The sequence below is a fragment of the Phalaenopsis equestris genome, unplaced genomic scaffold (assembly GCF_001263595.1).
Source record: "Phalaenopsis equestris unplaced genomic scaffold, ASM126359v1 Scaffold232884, whole genome shotgun sequence".
NCBI classification, from domain to species: domain Eukaryota; kingdom Viridiplantae; phylum Streptophyta; class Magnoliopsida; order Asparagales; family Orchidaceae; genus Phalaenopsis; species Phalaenopsis equestris.
Window position 1 is genome coordinate 11,473 of NW_018250843.1, and position 20,079 is coordinate 31,551.

The 20,079-nt window shown below is 33.9% G+C and overlaps 1 protein-coding gene across 1 annotated transcript; it reads left to right on the forward strand.

The window, feature by feature from the left end:
- The first annotated feature begins 1,369 nt into the window (after positions 1-1,369).
- On the forward strand, positions 1,370-19,754 carry LOC110038450. The gene is made up of 6 exons (XM_020743297.1): positions 1,370-1,691; positions 15,158-15,332; positions 15,418-16,905; positions 16,995-17,795; positions 18,115-18,186; positions 19,352-19,754. Exons 1-6 carry the CDS (start codon positions 1,405-1,407, stop codon positions 19,370-19,372), a joined length of 2,844 nt encoding a protein of 947 aa, XP_020598956.1. The 5' UTR covers positions 1,370-1,404; the 3' UTR covers positions 19,373-19,754.
- The last annotated feature ends 325 nt before the right edge of the window (positions 19,755-20,079 follow it).

The window sequence follows — 20,079 nt, forward strand, 5'->3', positions numbered from 1 at the left end:
CTCTGCATTGTTTGCTCGGTTTTCTCTTTTACCTTTTTTTTTTTAAGGGAGGAACCTTTCTCTTTGTTTCGTAGGGGATGTGGTTCCACCCTTGAGAGAGAAGTGTGATAGGGTGATTTGATTGATTATATTCTTGGAGGGTGTGGGTCCCCCTAAGGAATATTCTTGTTATATTCTTGGAGGGTGTGGGTCCCCCTAAGGAATCATTTTTGCACTTGATTACCACTTTTGCATTTAACGAATGAGAAGGTCTATCGTTTGGATGATGGAAGAAACTTCTATTTGGACACCTTAGGCTAGGTTTTGTTGCTTTCAGTTTGGTTCTTTAAGTTCAACAGTTTTTTTTTTTTCCTTTGTGGGGGACCTTTTCAACTTAGTAGGTAAGACCCTAGCATGTTCTTGACTTAGTTTGTTCATAGTTGAGCAATTACAAGATGTTGACCTAAATTTGACCAAGTTTGACCGTATTTAACTGAGGTTAACTAGTTGGACACATGAGAAATGACTCATGATGCATGCCAGAACTTTGAAGGGCCTCCTCATGGACCGCTATATCAGGCCAATAGACTGATTCTGGCTGATTGCTATATTGGCCATTTCTACTCGGAAACTTTTACAGGTCCAAATTCAGCCCACTATCATGTTGTATGCCCACTACGTAGTCAATAATTTCCTTTTGCGAGCTGGACTTCTCCTCTTTCCTTTTTCAACACTTCCTATTTTTAGTTGCCGAGCAGTGCTTTAGCCCCAAAATTGTAGAATTCATACATTTACTATTTTGATGTACTTGCAGCTTACTTCCTACGAACTTTAGGAATTTAGAAATGTACCAGATGCATAGCATATGGTAAATTGGTTAGGATTTTGTAATTTAAACTTTTACCATCCCCACACAAACAACTCACATCACCCTAGTTTATTGGCTATTCTCAAGGTAATCAGAACAAAGAGGTCTACATGCTTCTTGACAAATGGTGAAGAGAAAATGAGGTCATCATATTTATATAGGGAGTGCTATACATTCAGATAGAGACTTATTTTTATCTATGGGTAAATAAATGGAATATTTTAGATTTTCATATTTAGATTATGAAATATGATCTTTGCAAGTATTAATTGAAGAAACAAGATAACCCCTTGATTAAGGTTCTAGAATGATTCTATTCCCCAGGTTTTCACAATCACATTGTGGGATCATAAGTTTATGGATTGAAGCTTTACTTGGCTTATTTTACTAGGCTTCACTGTCCATTTCTCAAGGATTATGAGCTCAGTTTAGTAGGCTGGGCTTTTTTATAGGGATTCTGTTTCAAGCTAAGTATTCAATTACACTATTATGCATATTTGACCTTTTGCTTTTTCTTTTGGTAGGTTCTTCCTGTTGGATGTGAACTGCTAGGATGCATGGTTGTCTTCAAGGAGTTTATTTCATCAGAAGTAGGCAGAAGAGCCCTTGAATTCATATTCTGCCAATTTGATGCCTCATCGAATGGGGAACATAGGGAGGATGAGAAGGATGCTGAAGAATGTGCTTCTGATAAAGCTGATTGGAGGTTCCCTCCTCCTTTTTTACACTGCTGGAAGAAGTTATTGAGTCGCTTGGATGCTGAGGATGATACCGTAAACTTAGCTATTGAAACTGCTTACACCTTGTCATCATGTGCTTTACACCTTTGCATGGAAAAACAGGAGTGAGTTAATTCTCAACAATTTTGAACTCTTTTGTAAATTTACCTTAAATTTTTATAATCTAATTTAGGAAATAATTATTTAATGAATTTTGGATTTTAGTTATGATGAATAATTTCATCAAAGTCTCCGGATGTATTTGTCTTGGATTTCTCTGTTCCCTAACTTCTTGTTTCAGAAGTCCATTGATGGAGACTGTGCATAGTATGCCTTATATGATTAATACTTATCATTCAGGCATGACAGGTTTAAGCATAGCCGGCCTTCTCTGCAAAAGAAATGGAGTTTTGCTAAGAATTTAAGTTAAAAGTTAAGCCTAAATGATTAAAAATGGAGAAAGTGCCTCTGAACTCATAATACAAACTGCCAAGAGAATGCCGTGGGGAGTGTAAGGTACATTTTAGAAGTGCTTTATAGCCTATTGGGTGTGTGAGATGAATTTGTTGTAAAGTTTGGTGGAATATTGATATAGTTGAATGATGAGAACACCGTGTCAGAAAGGTAGCTTCTTGAAAAAATTTTTAGGTGGTATGCACATGTGCATCATAGGATTAAATATGCATCATTTAGGTAAGTAGAATTATTGTAAACTATAAATTAAAGAAAAAACATTTAGTGTAAAGCGCATGTAGCACATTAATTTTGAATGTGGGAGGATATATAAAGCGAACTAGTAGCTGGCCATAGCTTGGCAGTTTGGTTTTTTGAGGGCCAATTCTGGATTTGCTTTCCTTGCTGGTAATAATTGCTGAATGCACTCCATTCTATAGTCCTGAACCTATATGCTTTGTTTCATGAAATATAGACTCAGGAAATTTTGTTTTATAGTGGTGGTGATTTTTTGTCATAGGTTAGTTCATTTGGGCAAGTTCCAAGATAGAGAGATTCTTGTACGCCAAAGAGAACTTGGACTCACTGTGCTTATTTAAATGAATTGCTTATAGCTGAAGACTGACTATATTGAATTCTGCCTTAGTTTACCAACATCTCGATTGGCTAAGGATAATGCATTATTTGCTCTGAAGAACTGTTATTGAGGCTAGAATGTCTTATGATTTAAGTAGTTTTACACCTCGCCACACCATTTACTTTCAATCTAGTATTAAGAAGTATTGAAGATGGTAATTGCGACACTAGAATTCTGAAGGATAGATTGTCGGCCAAGAATTTGGTTCCGGTTGGAATTTTTGAAAATGATTGTTTTAATTCAATATATGTAACTTTTTATTTTTAAAAATAGCATTTTAATATTGAAAGATGAGACTGAAGATATCTCACATACTTCATAGTTTAAATAATCGAGCACCACCCCAGTAATACACCATCCCGAGGGATAGACATACCACTTGACATTGGGTTTGATTATATAAACTAAATATTTTTTGACATTCATTTGGTTTGTGAGTGTTTTATGTGTGGCAGACAAGTTCTCCTACCTAATATAAAAATTAGATAGAGTTTATTTTACTTGGGTTTCAAGTTCCATATAGAGGCAAACCCCTACAGTTAATTATATCTCAAATGACATATATAGGCAAACCCCTACAGTTAATTATATCTCAAATGACTTAATCCACTAAAAAAAACTCTCGATTTAGATCAATATTTCTGTTTTTAAGATTTCACAGTTTAATTTTTCAAGGACAGACCTGAAAAAGACAAGTGGGAGTGGCTCAAGTAGGAAAAATTATTTTCGGAGTCTAAAAGAGTAAAAGGTAAGGGATGTCATATATATCGAGGAAAATCTCGGTGACTTCCCAAACCATCCTATTATTTGACTGTGTTTTGGAAATGATGTTATTAATGTTTATTTTTGCCAATTATTAAAATTAGGGCTTATATTTACATGATATCCGCTCATGCAAATAGCCTAGAGAAAGATAAGAGGGTTTACGTCGTGACAGACGAACAACCTCGGAATCTTATAAAGTTAGAAGTTACATTGCACAACATGGTTGTGCAAAAGCCTAAATGATAAAGGAAAGATTTATATTGCACTAGGCAGACTACCTCTAATTCTTATGGGTTTGTTATTATTTAAGACTAAGAAAATGTTTAGTCGAAGTAGATTTGCTCTGCTGCTAAACGTAAATTGTCTCTAAAGTTATTTTTCATCTTCTGCAGCTTGCTTCAAGTTCCTTGTTGCGACGGCTGCAGACTTAGGGTTTATGTTTTGTATTGCTCTGCTGCTAAACGTAAATTGTCTCTAAAGTTGTTTTTCATCTTCTGCAGCTTGCTTCAAGTTCCTTGCTGCGACGGCTGCAGACTTAGGGTTTATGTTTTGTATGTGCATGTATAATTATTATTGTGTTTCATGGCATGCCGTTGGGTATCTCCTAACCGGTGTCCTACTGTTTTCTTCCCCAGGGGCTTTGCAAGTATGTAAATAATGCATGAATAAAAGAATAGTAAAGGCATAGTAAAAATGCAGTAAAGCATGTTGCACAAGGCAATAAAATGCAGTAAATGAAAAAAAAATTTGCATACCTAGAAGTTTTAGTCGCTGCGGCAGAAATGTCATTACCACAAGTATAAGCATGCAAATTTTGCAATGAAAGTAAAAAAAGTGACACATATGTGAAAGATCAAACTAGGTCATAAGCATTCAGGTTCAGGGTAGGCTCATAGCTGAATTAAACAAACAAACGAAGGAGGGCAACTCCTGGCCTAATCAAGGTGATTTACAAGTGGACTTATATAGGTTAGCATCCAAAATTCTTAATTTATCATGCATGTTGGGTTGATTTTTTACTTAACAGTCAAAAGTAATATTGTATGAGAAAAATGTATGTATATTTATTTATTTTTTTTATTATGTTATGTGTGAGTATTTTGTCAAATTAGATAGTCCACAGGTTATTTACCTCGATCGGGCTAGAATTACCTGTAACCTAAGAAAGCAAGGGGTAACTTTACACCAAGAGCTGGTGAATAGTATCATCGATCTTGCTCTCCCTTCATCGAAGGTCATCGAGTCAGGAGATACTATTCTATCATCCCACCTTACCGCACATAAGCACTGTCATTATCACCCTTAACCCCGAACCATCCAACGTATAGCCCTGCTTGATGATTCACTTATCCCTACCCTATATGCACTTATATTTGGATATAAGCACATAACCTAAAACATCAAGCAAGGAAAAGAAAATGAAGAGAAAAGGAGCCCAACTCACCTCTAAAATCAGTAAAGAGACAAAACAACAAGTGGATCGGCCTAAAAAAATGTTTGAATCCTCTCAAAATAGCAATCAAATTAGTCCCAAAAGGTAGCATTTAATGCTCTTTCAAACAATATTTAATCGGCTTCATGGCTCGACATTTAAAGCACTCAAGGTAGCAGTTATATTGGGTTGAAAATCAGCATGCAAGATGTTCAAAACAACATGCATATTTAGCATGGAAATCAGCATTTGAAGTGTTTAAAGCAACACGTGTTGGATGTAAACAACAACACTTTGAGGCGTCAAAACAGCATGTGTATTGAACATTTTAAGCACTTAAAACATGTTTACCAAGCCCAAAATGAGGATTTAAGATACTCAAAACAACATATGTATCAGGCTTAAAACCCACATTTAAAGTGCCTAGAACAGCTTATATGTCAGGCTCAAAATGTGCATTTATTGTGCTGAAAAACAGTGTATGTATCAGGGCCCAAACCTCCATTTAAAGCTTCCAAGTCAACATGAATATTGGTCCAAAAACAGCCTTTAAAGCACTAAAACAGTATATGAAATTCGTTAAAAAAATGTGGGTTTATAAGGTTCAAAACTGCACTTTAACCCTCCCTAAATGATGAATTCACAGGACTTAAATCAGCATCTCTTCTTTTCCAAGAAGAATGAGTTTACAAGGTTCAACATGCCATTTTTATCTCTTTAAAATAGCATTGAAATCAACACCAAATAGTACATTTATTCCTTCCAAAATAGTTAGAAAATCAGCCCAAAAAGTACATGTAAAGGCTCCAAAACAATAAGCAAATCAGCACTCAAATGGTGCTCAAAGCTCTTCAAAGACAGTGGCCAAATAATACCCAAACCATCTCCAAAATAGTACCCAAAAAGCATCCAAACAGTCAATGAATCAGCATCAAGGTGGTGCATAAATCCTTTCCAAAACAACGGATATCGAGCCCATGAAACAGCACCTAGATCTACCTCAAAACAGTGAGCATATGCAAGCTCTTTAAATGTCAGAATGGATATAGCAGCAAGAGGACTTAAAATGAAGGGAAAATTTTACATGACACTTGATTCCTTTGCATTTGTACATCTAACACCTAAACCCAAATTCCACATTCATGCCATCTCGCTTATGCATGAAAAGGTATACCTCACTTTTAAAAGTTAAATAACTTGTTTATAGTCGAGCCGGTTAGGGCTCGGGCGGGACCGAATGGAGAAGAATCGGGAGGGGGGAGCGTTCGGCCGGTTCACGAGAGAATGAGGGAGGCTAGGCATAGGTTTTAATTTAAGTAGGATTTATTTATTTATTTTTTTATTATATTATTATTATTAGTTACTTAAAATCATTGATTTGCGCATTTTTGGTTTGTGCACGAAGGCATATCAAAATGGGTGTCCTTAGATAAAATTGACGTCCCGGACGCACTTGCACGGTCTGTTTCGTCATCCGGTGCTGTCTGGACAAACTTGTCGATGATTAGATCAAAAATGTGTCAAGCTTTTTCGAATTTTAGTTCATGGTTAATCATTTTAAAATTGATTTCAGTTTTATATCGGTGAAGTGTATGCAAGTGTAGGTAATGCAAATGAGGTGTGCACAAGGTTACCTTAGAGCTTAAAGGTCCTATAGGAACCTTCTTTGGGTTTCACCATGTTGGTCTCAACCATCCAAGGGCTGGTGGTCGAAAACCACACATGTGAGACCTCCAAGAAGAGTCAAGAAGTGGTTTAAATTTCTAAGCGGGGTAGGTCCCAATAGTAGACTTCTAAAATGGTTAAAGGAAACCCCTATGGCTAGATCATAGGCTTTAGGGAGAGGGAAGGAAAGACCTTACAAAAATGAGGTCAACATACACTAATTGGAATCTCTAAGCAAGAAAACTAATCAAAACAACCAGATATCCAATCTTTTTTTCTCAGATGTTTGATTGGATGTATTTAAAATGTAAAGTACAAAAAAAAAGCAATGTAAAGTAAATGCCATGAAATGATATTTTGTTTGTTTTAATAAATTCCAAAAATATTGAAACCTTTTTTATGTTCGTTTTGTAGACTAGGATGAGCGGGACAATGATGAGGGAAAATGAGACATGGTATTTGTTGGACCTAAGTTTGGCAATGGCGAGTGTTGTGAATCCTAGATGGGTGCTTGAGCCAAAGGTTTGAAAATTTTTATACAATACTTAATTTTATTAATTATATTAAGTGAAATACATTAAAAATTTTAAATATAATAATTAATATGAGTTTAATCAAACTAATTCATTAGTTGCCCGACACCTAGATGACGATAGCTCAAGTTGTAGAACTATTTTTTTCTATATAAATAATTAAATGCTAAATTTTCATCATGATATGAGATTACAAAATTGTTAGTGTTTAAATATGAGTTAAGCAGTAGATATAATGAGCTAGGAGGTTTTAAAAATCGGACTGAACTTTGAATCAGTAGATGAGGTTTAAGATTTAAAGATTTAATCGATGACGTCATAAATATAAAAAATATTAAATACTATATAAATGAGATAATAATGTAGTATAAGAAATATATCATGAAATATAAATCATATGTGAACTTAAACAACTCATTTAAATGACTAACATTTTCTTCTGTAACAGATGATTAATGTTGATTCCTTAAACTAATCCATTCCTTGAGCAATTGTTTCTCTAAAACATAATTAAAAATATGAAAATGTTGCCATCAAATAAGAAAAATTTGTAAGTAAATAAAAGATAAAATAATATTGAATACTCAATTGCATTAATGCATATTAATTAATTAATTAATTATATTAGTCATCATTTAATGTGAATAAAAGTACTCATAAATTAAAACAACAATAAATCAATATGCATTACATTATTATTGCATGAAGAATAACAATCAAGTATTATACTCCAAAAAATGTCTCTCAAAAAGCACTAAAAAGAATTAAAATAGATATCAAACTCCCAAAAATATGTCTCAAGAAACAAAAAACAAAAATAAAATAGATATCAACCTCCGAAAATTTCTCTCAAGAAGCACAAAATAAATAAAATAGATATCAAATATGAAATTAATACAAATAATCTAGTATAAAATCAATCATATTTAAGTTTCTTCCTCAAATGTTGTCTCTCAAAAAATTCCATCCTCAAAAGCAGCTTCCCTAAAGTTTGTCTCCCCAAAAGGATATAAATCCACATGTTCAATTACTTCATTCGTATTATCAACAACTTCTGTTGTCTCTCAAAAAATTCCATCCTCAAATGCAGCTTCCCTAAGGTTTGTCTCCCCAAAAGGATATAAATCCAGATGTTCAATTACTTCATTCGTATTATCAACAACTTCATTTGCATCCATAAATCAAATTTATAAAATAATATTTTTCATCAAAATGATCAAATTAAGAAGAATTAAGAGATTGTACTTTGTTTGCCGATTATTTTATATATTCGGCTCTTTAGTAATAGAATTGCATCCTCTTTATAAATTCATTTTCCAGATCATATATAATTTCGAGAGTGCATTTATCTTTAACAATCCAAAAATCTTTGGTGTGGATGCTTTTGTAATTCAATAGATCTTATTTTCTCTTTTTGAAGTTTAACCTATACGTTAATATCGTAAATTAGATTCAAATTTAAACGTAATATCACACAATTACAAAAAAAAAAATTATTAGCAAAACATAACTATTCTTCAAATTAAGATTGTATTGAACTTATATTAAATCATTTAGTCTTTGATGCTCTAAATGATTTCTTTGTTTTGTATGAATTTGCTCAAAAACACACTAGTTTCTTTCATATCCATATGGTTAAGACGTTTTGACTAAGAATACAAATAACTCACTTTTGCAAATATGCAGCACTAGAATCGAACATCTTTCGTCATTCATCTACAAAGTATTAATTATGATTATCTTTAAGAAATTGCATAAATAAAAATGAAATTCATTCATTGCAAATTTTGAAATAAATTTCACTAATCACTATTACTATTTGAGAATTTATTCGGTTGCATTTCTTTTGTTATAGATAGAGCAATTGGCTTTCCTAAGCTTTTCTATTTATCTTGAAAAGTATAACTTCATTCATTGCAAAGGTAGGTTTTGCATATACGTCCTTATTTTCAATAAATTCAACTAAATCTTACATAACTTTGGGATTCTGACAATAATTCTCATAATCATACTGAAAGTGTAGATTCAAAAAATTTGCAACAGAGTGAATTTTTTGAGAAAATTGATCATCCCAGCATCTCTTAATGATGCTTTTGTATAGTTTGTATAACTTCTTTGCATTTCTGAATGTATCTTTAATTAATTTTCTTGCTCTATAGATTCCATCATATACATACCCAAGTAATGACTTATCATTTATATCAACTATTCGTAATAACCTGATAACTGGCGCAGATATTTTTGATATAATTAGGCAATCAATTCAAAAGCTGTCATCCATTATCATAGTTGTTTTTGTCAATTTTGATTTCTGTTTAGTACTTGCTAGTAGCAAGAATCGGCAAGTCATATTTATGTTCATAAACACTTTGCAATGTAATTAAACTTGTTGCAAAGCGAGTTACTCGATGAAGCACAACTTTTGTCCAACCTGGCCTTCTTCTCAACCAATATATCATAAAATATGATTATAAATAAATATTATTACATTTGATGCACATTTAGCAAGCTCCAACCTATGCGCCATACAATTAATATCATTGAGATTAAATTCAAGCAATGTGCAAAACAAGGAGACCAATAAATTTTAACATACTTTTCATGTTATAAATCTCCAGTTTTTTTGTAGTTTGCTGCATTATCAGTCACAAGAGAAATAATTCCAACTTATCCACTCGACAAGTTCAATAACTAAAGGGCACAAACTGGTTTTTGTGATATCAGAAGCATCAATAAATTCTTAAAAACATATACATCTGAGACAATAAACTAAAAAATTTATCAATTTTCTGTTCCTTGTGTTTGTCCATCCATCAACCATCAAAATTCATCTGATTTCCTTCCAATAACATCTATAAGAATCTATGAGAAGCTAACATTGTTTTTTTACAATCTCCAAGTAAGTTATTTCTCATTTGATAGTATGAAGACAATTGATAGCCATTTATTGCATGAATAGCTTTTTGATCAAAAGTGAATTTAAAGAGTTGAATGTAACTTAACTTTCAAAAAACCATCTAGTAAGTGTCATATCAGCCCTTCACACAACTCTTTTGATGCTAACACACTTTTCAAGGATGGTTGGAGTATGCTTAATTTTACGAGCAAAATCATTGCCAAACTCATCCATTTTTTTCCCTTTGTCTAATCCTTTATCATGAACATTTGAATTTTGTGATTTACAATGAGAAAAATCTCTCTTCATTAATAATATGTTTACCATATGAGTGAAGATTGTCTTTCTCCTCTTGTGCCTCTTGTTTTTTATATCATTTTCAAAATTTTTAACATCTGATGATGAATATCAAATGAAACTTTCTTACATGACCCAATACTTTCCTTAGCCCCAACAAGATGTTGTTTTATCCTATTTATGACTTCACCATTATATATCAATCCACAATGTAAACATTTAAATTGTTTCTTCCCATCATATGTTTAAATTTTAATAAGATAATTCAATGGCAGATTAGACTTTTCAAAGGCATGAAAGAAAGAAATAAAAGATGGACTTTCAGATGGCTCCATTCTAGGAATAACAAAGAGAGAAATTCACAAGATCTCATATTAAAAAAAAAAATTACTCTAAATATGATACATATATTTAGCCTAGAAGTCATAATTAACAATGATCAAACATTCTTGATTACTTAACCATAAACATAACCTTAAAAGAAAACTTTATCATATACTTTATGTGATAGAGTTCTTATGTTAAATAGCTTACATTTCATAATGGTATAATCTAGCATTTAATAGATTGTGTAATGTGTATATATTATCTCGATCTTATGGATCTCACTACTCTTAGAAAACCCATATCCTACATATCTCACAACACCAACTATACAGTGTTAGGTGTGGCAAAATAAGAGGATGCAGAAAAAAATCCAAAAAAAAAAGAGTTCAGGACTTTAAGATTCTAGGAACTGACCTTTCTTTCTCTAGTAATCTTATTTCTATCTCCTTCACAATTTAGCAATGCTAAATTGCTCATTGTTATGTGCTATTTTTTGAATTAACCTTTCATATGGTTCTAATTGCAATCAAATTAAACTATACTTGATAAAATATGACATTTGTAAAATGTTTTTTGAAAAAACTCATCAAACGATGGTAAGCTATCCATTTTATACAGAAATCTTCATAAGAACAGTAATGATGAGTTTAAGTTCTTGGATTCTATAAAAAAATTAACTAAATCTTTGTACATGGCAAGAATTAGTTATGAAAAATGATTTATGCATCACTATGTTAAACTTAAACTGTTAAACATACAAACCGTCCATTATTAAGCACACATTCAAACTAATCAAACTAAAGTTACAAATGACAGATTCATAAGTAGAGTTGCTCGAAGTACTTGTGGGTTGTGGGTGAGATGCCGACAAACTAGTGTGACGTCGGTGAGGGTGCGTTGAACCAACGACAAGGAAAGGCAAAGTGTACGAGCTTGGGAAAGTTAACAAATGATAAAGATTGGGAAGAAGTAGAGATGCTCGCGTACCTATGGGCTGCATGTGAGTTGTCGGTGAGCGGGAGGTGAACCCATGACAAAGGGAAGGCAAAGTCTGCGAACTCAGGAAAGTCAACAACTGACAAAGATTGGGAAGAAGCTAAAACAACCGACGTACCTCTAGGCTGCGGGTTAGATGCTGGTGAGCGGGCGGCGAACCAAACATTGCTTGCAAGTGAATTTGGAGTGAAGGTGTAGTGTGATTGCAAGCTTGGACGAGATTGGGACCGAGATCATAGGATTAGGATTTTCATTGTTCAACATGCACATTATAAGAGCAGACAATTCCTTCAACAGTAATTGGTTCTCAAGTTCAAGGGTTAGACCGCCCGTTCAATTTGGTTCAATGTGGGGAATGTTTTTTAGGCCAACCGAAATCGGACCTCAGGCCGGTTCACGGTTAAATCGGTCGAACTGACCTCTTCAATCTGGTTTTCTAAACCTTAATATTAAATGGGTTGCATAATGTAGGATTATTATTATAAAATTTAAACTTTTAAATGTTTTTCATTGTAAACTCTTTATTTTTATTAAATTTTATAAAATATATTATTAATATAATTTTTATTCTCACAATAAATTATTTTAATAATTATATATCTATATCATATATATATTTTTTATTTTTAAAATATATTTAATATATATAATTATCTAGTCATCTATTTATAATACATAAATGATTGTATTTTGATGAGTTTTATATCAAAATTTAAATTCAAAATTATTAAAAATATTATTTGTAATTCACCCCCGGTTGAACCTTTAAACCCTGAACATCTTATTTTTCTGCTTCAGTGAGCGATCTTGTTTTCAGAAACTTGCTTGACATAGTCGTGGGAAATAAAGGCAACATTAGTGGAGCCTAAGGCAATTGAGGCTAGGTTGATAGATCTTCGGGTGATACATCCAAGGGCAACTAGTTCACCCCCGGTTGAATCTTTAAACGCTGAACATCTTATTTTTCCGATTCAGTGATCGATCTTGTTTTCAGAAACTTGCTTGACAGAGTCGTGGGAAATAAAGGCAACATTAGTGGAGCCTAAGGCAATTGAGGCTAGGTTGATAGATCTTCGGGTGATACATCCAAGGGCAACTAAGGCTAGGTTGGCGGAGTAGAGCGTGGGTGTCTAGGGAGTTATTGAGTTCGTGTATTTTGAATTCACCCGATTTAGGTGCAATCGGGGAATGCACCAAAGGGCCTATTGGGCGTAGTTAGGTTTCTCTTAAAAACTACTTGGTTTGTGTTCTACTTTTAACAATACATCTAAAAACTAGAAACCCCTAATTTTCTTACTTCATTTCTAATACATAACAAAATAGCCACCAAAATATGCTGAAAAGTTTTCTAGCTGATAAGCTATTACACCCAATTACTTGATCAATCAAATACTTTAGGATTACCATTATAAATAAGATGGCCAACCCTCCATACTTAAGTACTTATTGTAGGAGACACTAAAGAGACTCATTGGCGCCATTTATCATTGGCTTGATTATGAGAATGTTGTTGCCTAATCAATTTGAAATACCATTTGAATTTAATAGGGATAAATCATCTAATGACATCAAATGTTCCCTTTTCAATGAATTTAGTGCCTTATTCAATAATTTCTTTGAATAAAAACTAGTCGGGATTAGGCTAATGGTAATGTTCATATTCTCACAAATTATTTGTTTTACACAATGATGCACCGACACTTCATATTGCTGAAGTGTCATGCCATACACATATATAACACATGCAATTGCTTACGCATGTTAGACACATTATCTATGTCTAATTAAAAGAAAAAAAATAATAGATATGCTTGCTTGACACACATGACTTGAATAACATATTTTATATTTTAACTTTAAAAATATATTATAGAAATTTTTTAAGCTGACGCTTCTTCTATTTATGTTCAGAGAAACTACTTAAATAATAATAGCTAACATGTTTTTTTCATTATATTCTATTTTTAATATATATTTTATAATATTATTGTTTATTTCTTATAAAAGAATTAATATTCTAAACTTCATGTTAATAATCTATAATGTTATGAGAATTTTTTTCCTTAATTGACTTTAAGGTATATTATAAATTTAAATATATTTTTTTATTGGAAAATTTAAATATATACCACACAATTCCGATGTATTTACATATCTGACACCTATACTTTTGTATTTACATATCTAACATCTAACTTTCATTTTTACATCCATAGCATTCAAATCTAAATATAAATTGTGTGGTATATATGTAAATTTCTCTTTTTTATATTTTGAGCAATTAAAATAAACTTTTATTATATGAATTTATTTTATATTTATTTAATGCGTAATTATTATATATATTATTTTTATGTTGAAGATACAATATTATAATGAAACATCTAATCGGTATCCATTTCTTGTATTTTCAATAATAGGTGGATATGGTGCTTGTGATCACATATTGTGTCAGTATTCCCATATTTGTATTGATGCTTCATAGGTTTTACTTGAACTTGTGGGGCTTAACGCTTCCTGTTTCTGGAAATTATAATTATTGAAAAATAGTGTATCATGCATTGGAAAATATATCAGAATTTATGCGTTTACAACCACTAATTGTTTGCATATCTTTACGCCTACGATCTTTCAGCTTATGTTTTGCTAGTGCCATTTGAGCAGAGCTGTTAGTGTCACGGGGCATAAGTTTACTTGCTGTTTTCTTTTGAGAAAGGGCTTTCTTTGTCATATTGAAGGCATCATAAACTATCAAATGAGATTTGAGCAGAGCTGTTAGTGTCATGGGGCATAAGTTTACTTGCTGTTTTCTTTTGAGAAGGGGCTTTCCTTGTCATATTGAAGGCATCATAAACTATCAAATGAGAAGCATGTTTGTGAACATGGAGTAGTGTGATAAGTTTGAATGTTGTTGGTGAACTTAAAAGTATCTTCTATCATTAAACATGCATGAAATTTCATATTCGAGTTCCATTTTATCTTGGTTGAAATGTATTATATGAACTTCCTGAGAATTTTTCCCCACTCGAAAGTCAGAAGCGGGGATAGAACCCAATACCTTGGAAACAACTTTTAAGACTCCTACCGGTCAAACTGATTGGCACCCACAATTGCTGAGAAGATACATTAATTTGTCTTTCTTTTAGTATTTATCTTGACTGAGCTATTTTCAAGATTTATTTCTGATAGGTGACATTGCATTTTTTAATTCCAAAATTCTTGGTTTTTATTTGAGAGAAATAATGGAACTAAAAGCTCTCTAAAATATATTTTTTGACATAAAATATATCGTTGGTGTAAAATATATCATTGTTGATATTATTCCTGGAAAGGCGATAAATGATCTTTTACTTATAATTCTAACTGAATGTCGGACACTTCACGGCCCCTTCGCAAATTAAACTACAAAATGATTTGCTATTACCTTTCCAATTTATCTATGTCATGCTTGAAGAAAATGATGGCTCATCGAAGTAAAATTTTAGACTGTAATAGGGACATCGAGTGGCATTTAGCTGTATTGTGTTTGTTTCAAATAATTCACTTCATTTTCTTTTTTTTAATCATTAATATTTTATTTTTCTTGATAGTTTTGCGGGTGTTTCAATATTGAAGTGTTTCTTTGGTCTCCCTGACGCTTTGCATGGTGCTGCAATGCCTTCTGTTGAAAAGTCACAAGATATACTTAAGCTGATAATTTTGTTTGAGCAGACAATTAGCAATGAAAATTTTACATTTTCGTCTATGAAGTTGGATTTGCATAAGGTATTTAAGCAATTACTTTTCAAATTTAATACAGTCCCAGATACAGTATTTTTGAATCAATCAAACAAACTTACTTTTCCTACAGGTTAGGGAGATAGTGAAGTCAATGTTGCTGTTGTTAGAGATTCCCTTAGTTTCGCATGTTAAAATGGAGGATATTCCGAGTGAAGGTTATGTGAAATTGTCTACGAATAAAAAAGACATGGTGATTTCATTGCCAGACATGATTGCTTATGACAATGAGGCTGCATTTTCTCATAATTCGATTTTCAAGGGGAACAATGATAGTGGGAATCAATCATTTGCCTCAGGATGTCTTGCAGAAAAATTCATGTGGGAATGCCCTGATTCTTCATCAGACCGTATACTTGGTGCAACATCTGCTGGAAAGAGGAAATTAGTGTCAACTGAAGTGTCAGCTAAGCGCTCTCGTGATGGTTTCGCGCCTGAGGTTACTGGCTCAAATGCATTTTCTCGGGCGGTTAGCTCATCCATCATTCCATCTAGCCTTAGTCGAAGGGATACATTTCGACAACGCAAGCCCAATACAAGCAGACCGCCCTCCATGCATGTGGATGATTATGTTGCTAGAGAGAGAAATATTGATGTCTTAAATAGTTCTCATGTGGGTTCTTCCCAGCGTGGTGGATCAAGTGGGAGGCCTCCATCAATTCATGTAGATGAATTTATAGCTAGGCAAAGGGAGCGTCAAAGTCTGGCTTTTGTTACTGTTGGAGAGACGATGCTAGTCAAGCAAACAACGCTTGAGAATCAAAATGATGATGGTAAACTTGAGAAGTCACAGCAGTTAAAGGCTGATTTTGATGATGATCTTCAAGGCATTGATATCGTGTTTGATGAGGAATCAGGATCTGAAGATAGACTGCCATTTCCTCAACCTGATGAAAATCTGCACTCCACTCCTCTAATTGTTGGAGAAAGTTCTCCGTGTTCTGTTGTTGAGGAGACAGAAGGTGATGTAAATGATGGTGCTCAGCTGTCACATGTTGGTAGTTCCTTACCATCTGAAGACATTGATTCACGTTCTGAGACGAGCTTGAAGAGATCTATGCCACGCGAAATATCAGTTGCTTTAGATGGGTGTGTTTCTTCTAATAGAACTGCTGCAATGACTACTGCGGACAAAATGTCCTTTCCACAGAATTCTAATGAATCAAAGAATGTGTCGCATCCTGTGGGCTCTAGGGGTTTTGATGATGCCCCCACTGCGAACACCGCTTCTGGCCCTCCAAGTTTGTTGAATTTCAACTCTGCAACAACTGTTCAACCAATGCCCGTACCTTCTTTTCTTCAGCGGGATAACACACTAAAAACTACTTTGGGTTCTTTGCCTTCTGGATCTTTTGGATTTTATGAGCAAAAGCTCTCTATCAATCAACCACCCCTCCCCCCCATGCCTCATCCAACTGTCTCTGCCATGCCAACACCAGTTATTGAACATGTGCAAGGCCTTCCATCCTCTTATCTTCCTAACGTGAGAGAAATGCAGCCACCCTTTATTTCAGGATATCCAGTGCAGCATTTTAATGTTAATGGTTCAACAAATCTTCTTGTAAGAGTAATAGATCCTTTTTTTGTTATGTATTCCATTTCTTTCTTTTATCTTATCTTTTGCGGCTGAACTCCTTTCAATTTACGCAGGTTCAGTCAGAGAATGCATCTTCAATGAGCTCTTTAGTATCACTAACTGCTCAGCCTCTTCCTGAAAACAAACTTTTGTGGAATGTGGATTCTCCTAGCAGCAGCAATGCTTCTGCACGACCTACACCGCCACTTCCTCCTACGCCACCTCCATTCTCCACACCACTTGCTCAATCATCGTCAAATTTTAGTTCCCAATCTTCATTATATTTGCAATCCACAAATGCAGGTCATATCCCTCAACTTTCAGCTCCTCTTGCTGATTTAGGAATCTTTTCTGCTTCAGGAGCTGGTCTTCCTTTTTCGCTACCTACATTTGCACCAACAATGCTGCTCAATAAACCAGCTGTTACTGGAACATTTTTTGGCTCACCTCCTCAGCAGCATGGTCAGAATCCTACTAGCATCTCCCAGCCTGCTGCCCCCAATTCTCAAATTTCTATTCAGTCTATTCCAGTGCAACCGCCGCCGCCGCCGCCGCCTCCTCAGCCACGTGCGCCTCATCCTTCTCAGAATGTTGGGCTGCCTATTCAAGCTCCACAGCCACAGTTTGAGCAAATGTTGTCATTGCCTCAGGGCAGTATTCAAGTTCAAATGCAACCCCTCCATATTCAGCAGCAGCTCCCTCAATTACATGTTTATTATCCATCGGCGCATCAAGATCAAATGTCCCATCCTGTACAACTTCCCCTTGCAGCTCAAATAAGAAATTCCATTCAAGAGGCCGACAATATAGCTCAGCAGCAAAAGGATTCAGGGATGACACTACAGCAATACTTTTCTTCCCCAGAAGCCATTCAGGTAGGAACTATAATTCCCTGCCACTGAAAGATAAATGCTTTAAAATCTACTTTGAGTTCACACCCAAGAGAGTTGGAGCTTAATATGCATGTAAGTCTCAACATCCAATAAATTTTGGGCTCAAGGTTGTTCCTGTTGTGAGCCCGAAGTTGGGTGTAAGAAACAATTAAATATCAAATGATATTTAATTGTGGGATTGGGTGTGAACTCAAAGTAGATTTTAAAGCATTTATCTTTCAGTGGCAGGGAATTATAGTTCCTACCTGAATGGCTTCTGGGGAACTTAGTGATATGTATTTTTTTCTCTTACTGCTGGCAGTCTTTGTTGAGTGATCGAGATAAACTATGCCAACTGCTGGAGCAGCATCCAAAATTAATGCAGATGCTTCAGGTTTGTTATATGCATTAAGACTTGCCATTTAGTGTAACTTAGTTCCTTTCAAGCTTCGTTTCTCCTGCTTTTTAAGTTTTTTTTTTTTTCTTATTTTCTTAACTAACTTTATTTTGCTAGACAATTAGGTTTTTGTAAAACGAGTGTAGAAGTGGTCTTTTAAGGATTTTTTTTTTTAATTTTAAGCTCAGCTTCTTATTGTCTTGTACCGTATATGCTCTTCATTCATTTTAAGGGCAGTTCCCACTTTTATAGTCTCATTAAATGTTTTCCCCGAAATTGACTTGTTTGCATATAGGGTGCCTTAATGCTGAACTGACTAAGGTTGTAGGATGGAGAAGGTAAAACATAGAAAGAAAATTCTAAAGGCTTCTACTTGTCAGGATGCCTCTCCTTTGCATCTCTCCTTAAACAATAATATTGTTCATCTCTTTCTGATTGACACACTAATTGTTATAGTGTGTCCTAGCTATTGATTTTCTATGCTTCTGATTCACAAAACCTTGCCCGAGTCAGGCTTCACCCAATTTGAGTTGGCTATCAAATAAATTTAACCTCTTGTGCGAATTTTCATCCCACCAAATTCATCCCATTTTCGTACCTGCTTCCTAGATTCGAGAAACATGCAAATAATTTTTCTATTTGTGCTTACATTGAATCTGAACGATCACTTTTTGATGCATTTGATTTGTGTAAGTCTTCATTTTAGGGAAAACATTATAAATTGTTGACTAACTACATGTTCTAGCACACTTTATATATCTTATAATCTCAATGAGCTTCTTGATGAAAATGGTGCTCAGTTTTTTCACATGATGGATGTGGCATTTATAATTTGCTATTATGTTTTTTTAGGGGCATTTAAATACATCCACCCAATTCGTATGTATTTATATATCTAACATCTAAACTTTAATTTTTACCTTTATAACACCCAAATCTTTTATATCATTGTTTAACTTTTAAAAAGTGAAATACACCTTTTCAAACATAGATTAGTCGGCATGTATGCAAGAAACTGAAGTCTGGGACATAGATATGTAAATACATAGGAATTGAGTGGTATGTATGTAAATCTTCATTGTTTATTTATTTTAAATTTTCTCTCACTGCCATGCATTTTCAACGGCCATGCATGTTAAAATTCTGTTATGTATTTCTCCAGGAGCGCCTGGGCCAGCTGTAGCTGTATAATTTTATTCCAAAACATGTCGACTCTTTAACAGATGGTAAGCTCAAAAACACATCGACACCTGACTGTTTTTGTTGGGAATTCTTGCAACATCTCCATGCACTTGGGAGCTGTCAACAGCTCTAGGCAGAAGCTGCCTTAGGTTATCTATTCACTTCTGGGTGGTCAGCTGTTTTATTATATATCCATGTAAATATGTAAAATGTAGAATTATCAATGAGTATGGACTATAGGATTCAGGCTCATTTGATTCATCTATTGTATGATCCAGAAGTTGGGTCTTTCTTTGGGCCTTTTTTGTATGGTGATTTTATTGTTGTTATCTGCATTGGATTATTGAACTCTCAAAAGAATAGCACTATAATGCAATTTCTTACTAAAGGGTCTCCTGGTGGTCAATATCATGGAGGTTGGATCAAATACTAGATTTGGTGGGATAGTCCTTTTCGACATGTTCTCATTTTGGCCAAAAATTTAATTATCCTTCTTTTGATTATGCCTTGAGAATTTTGAATAATGTTGATGGTTCCAAATCTATAATGACTTCTCAGAAGGAATATTATCCTTTGATTTAGAATGCTTAAACCTTTGTATCTACGTACCTTGTTTTTCTTTTTCTTTTATCTTTTTTTTGAGTTGTGTTTTTTTTTAAATGGATTTGTAGTTTTCTTTTATTAGATTACGCCTTACCCATCTCCACT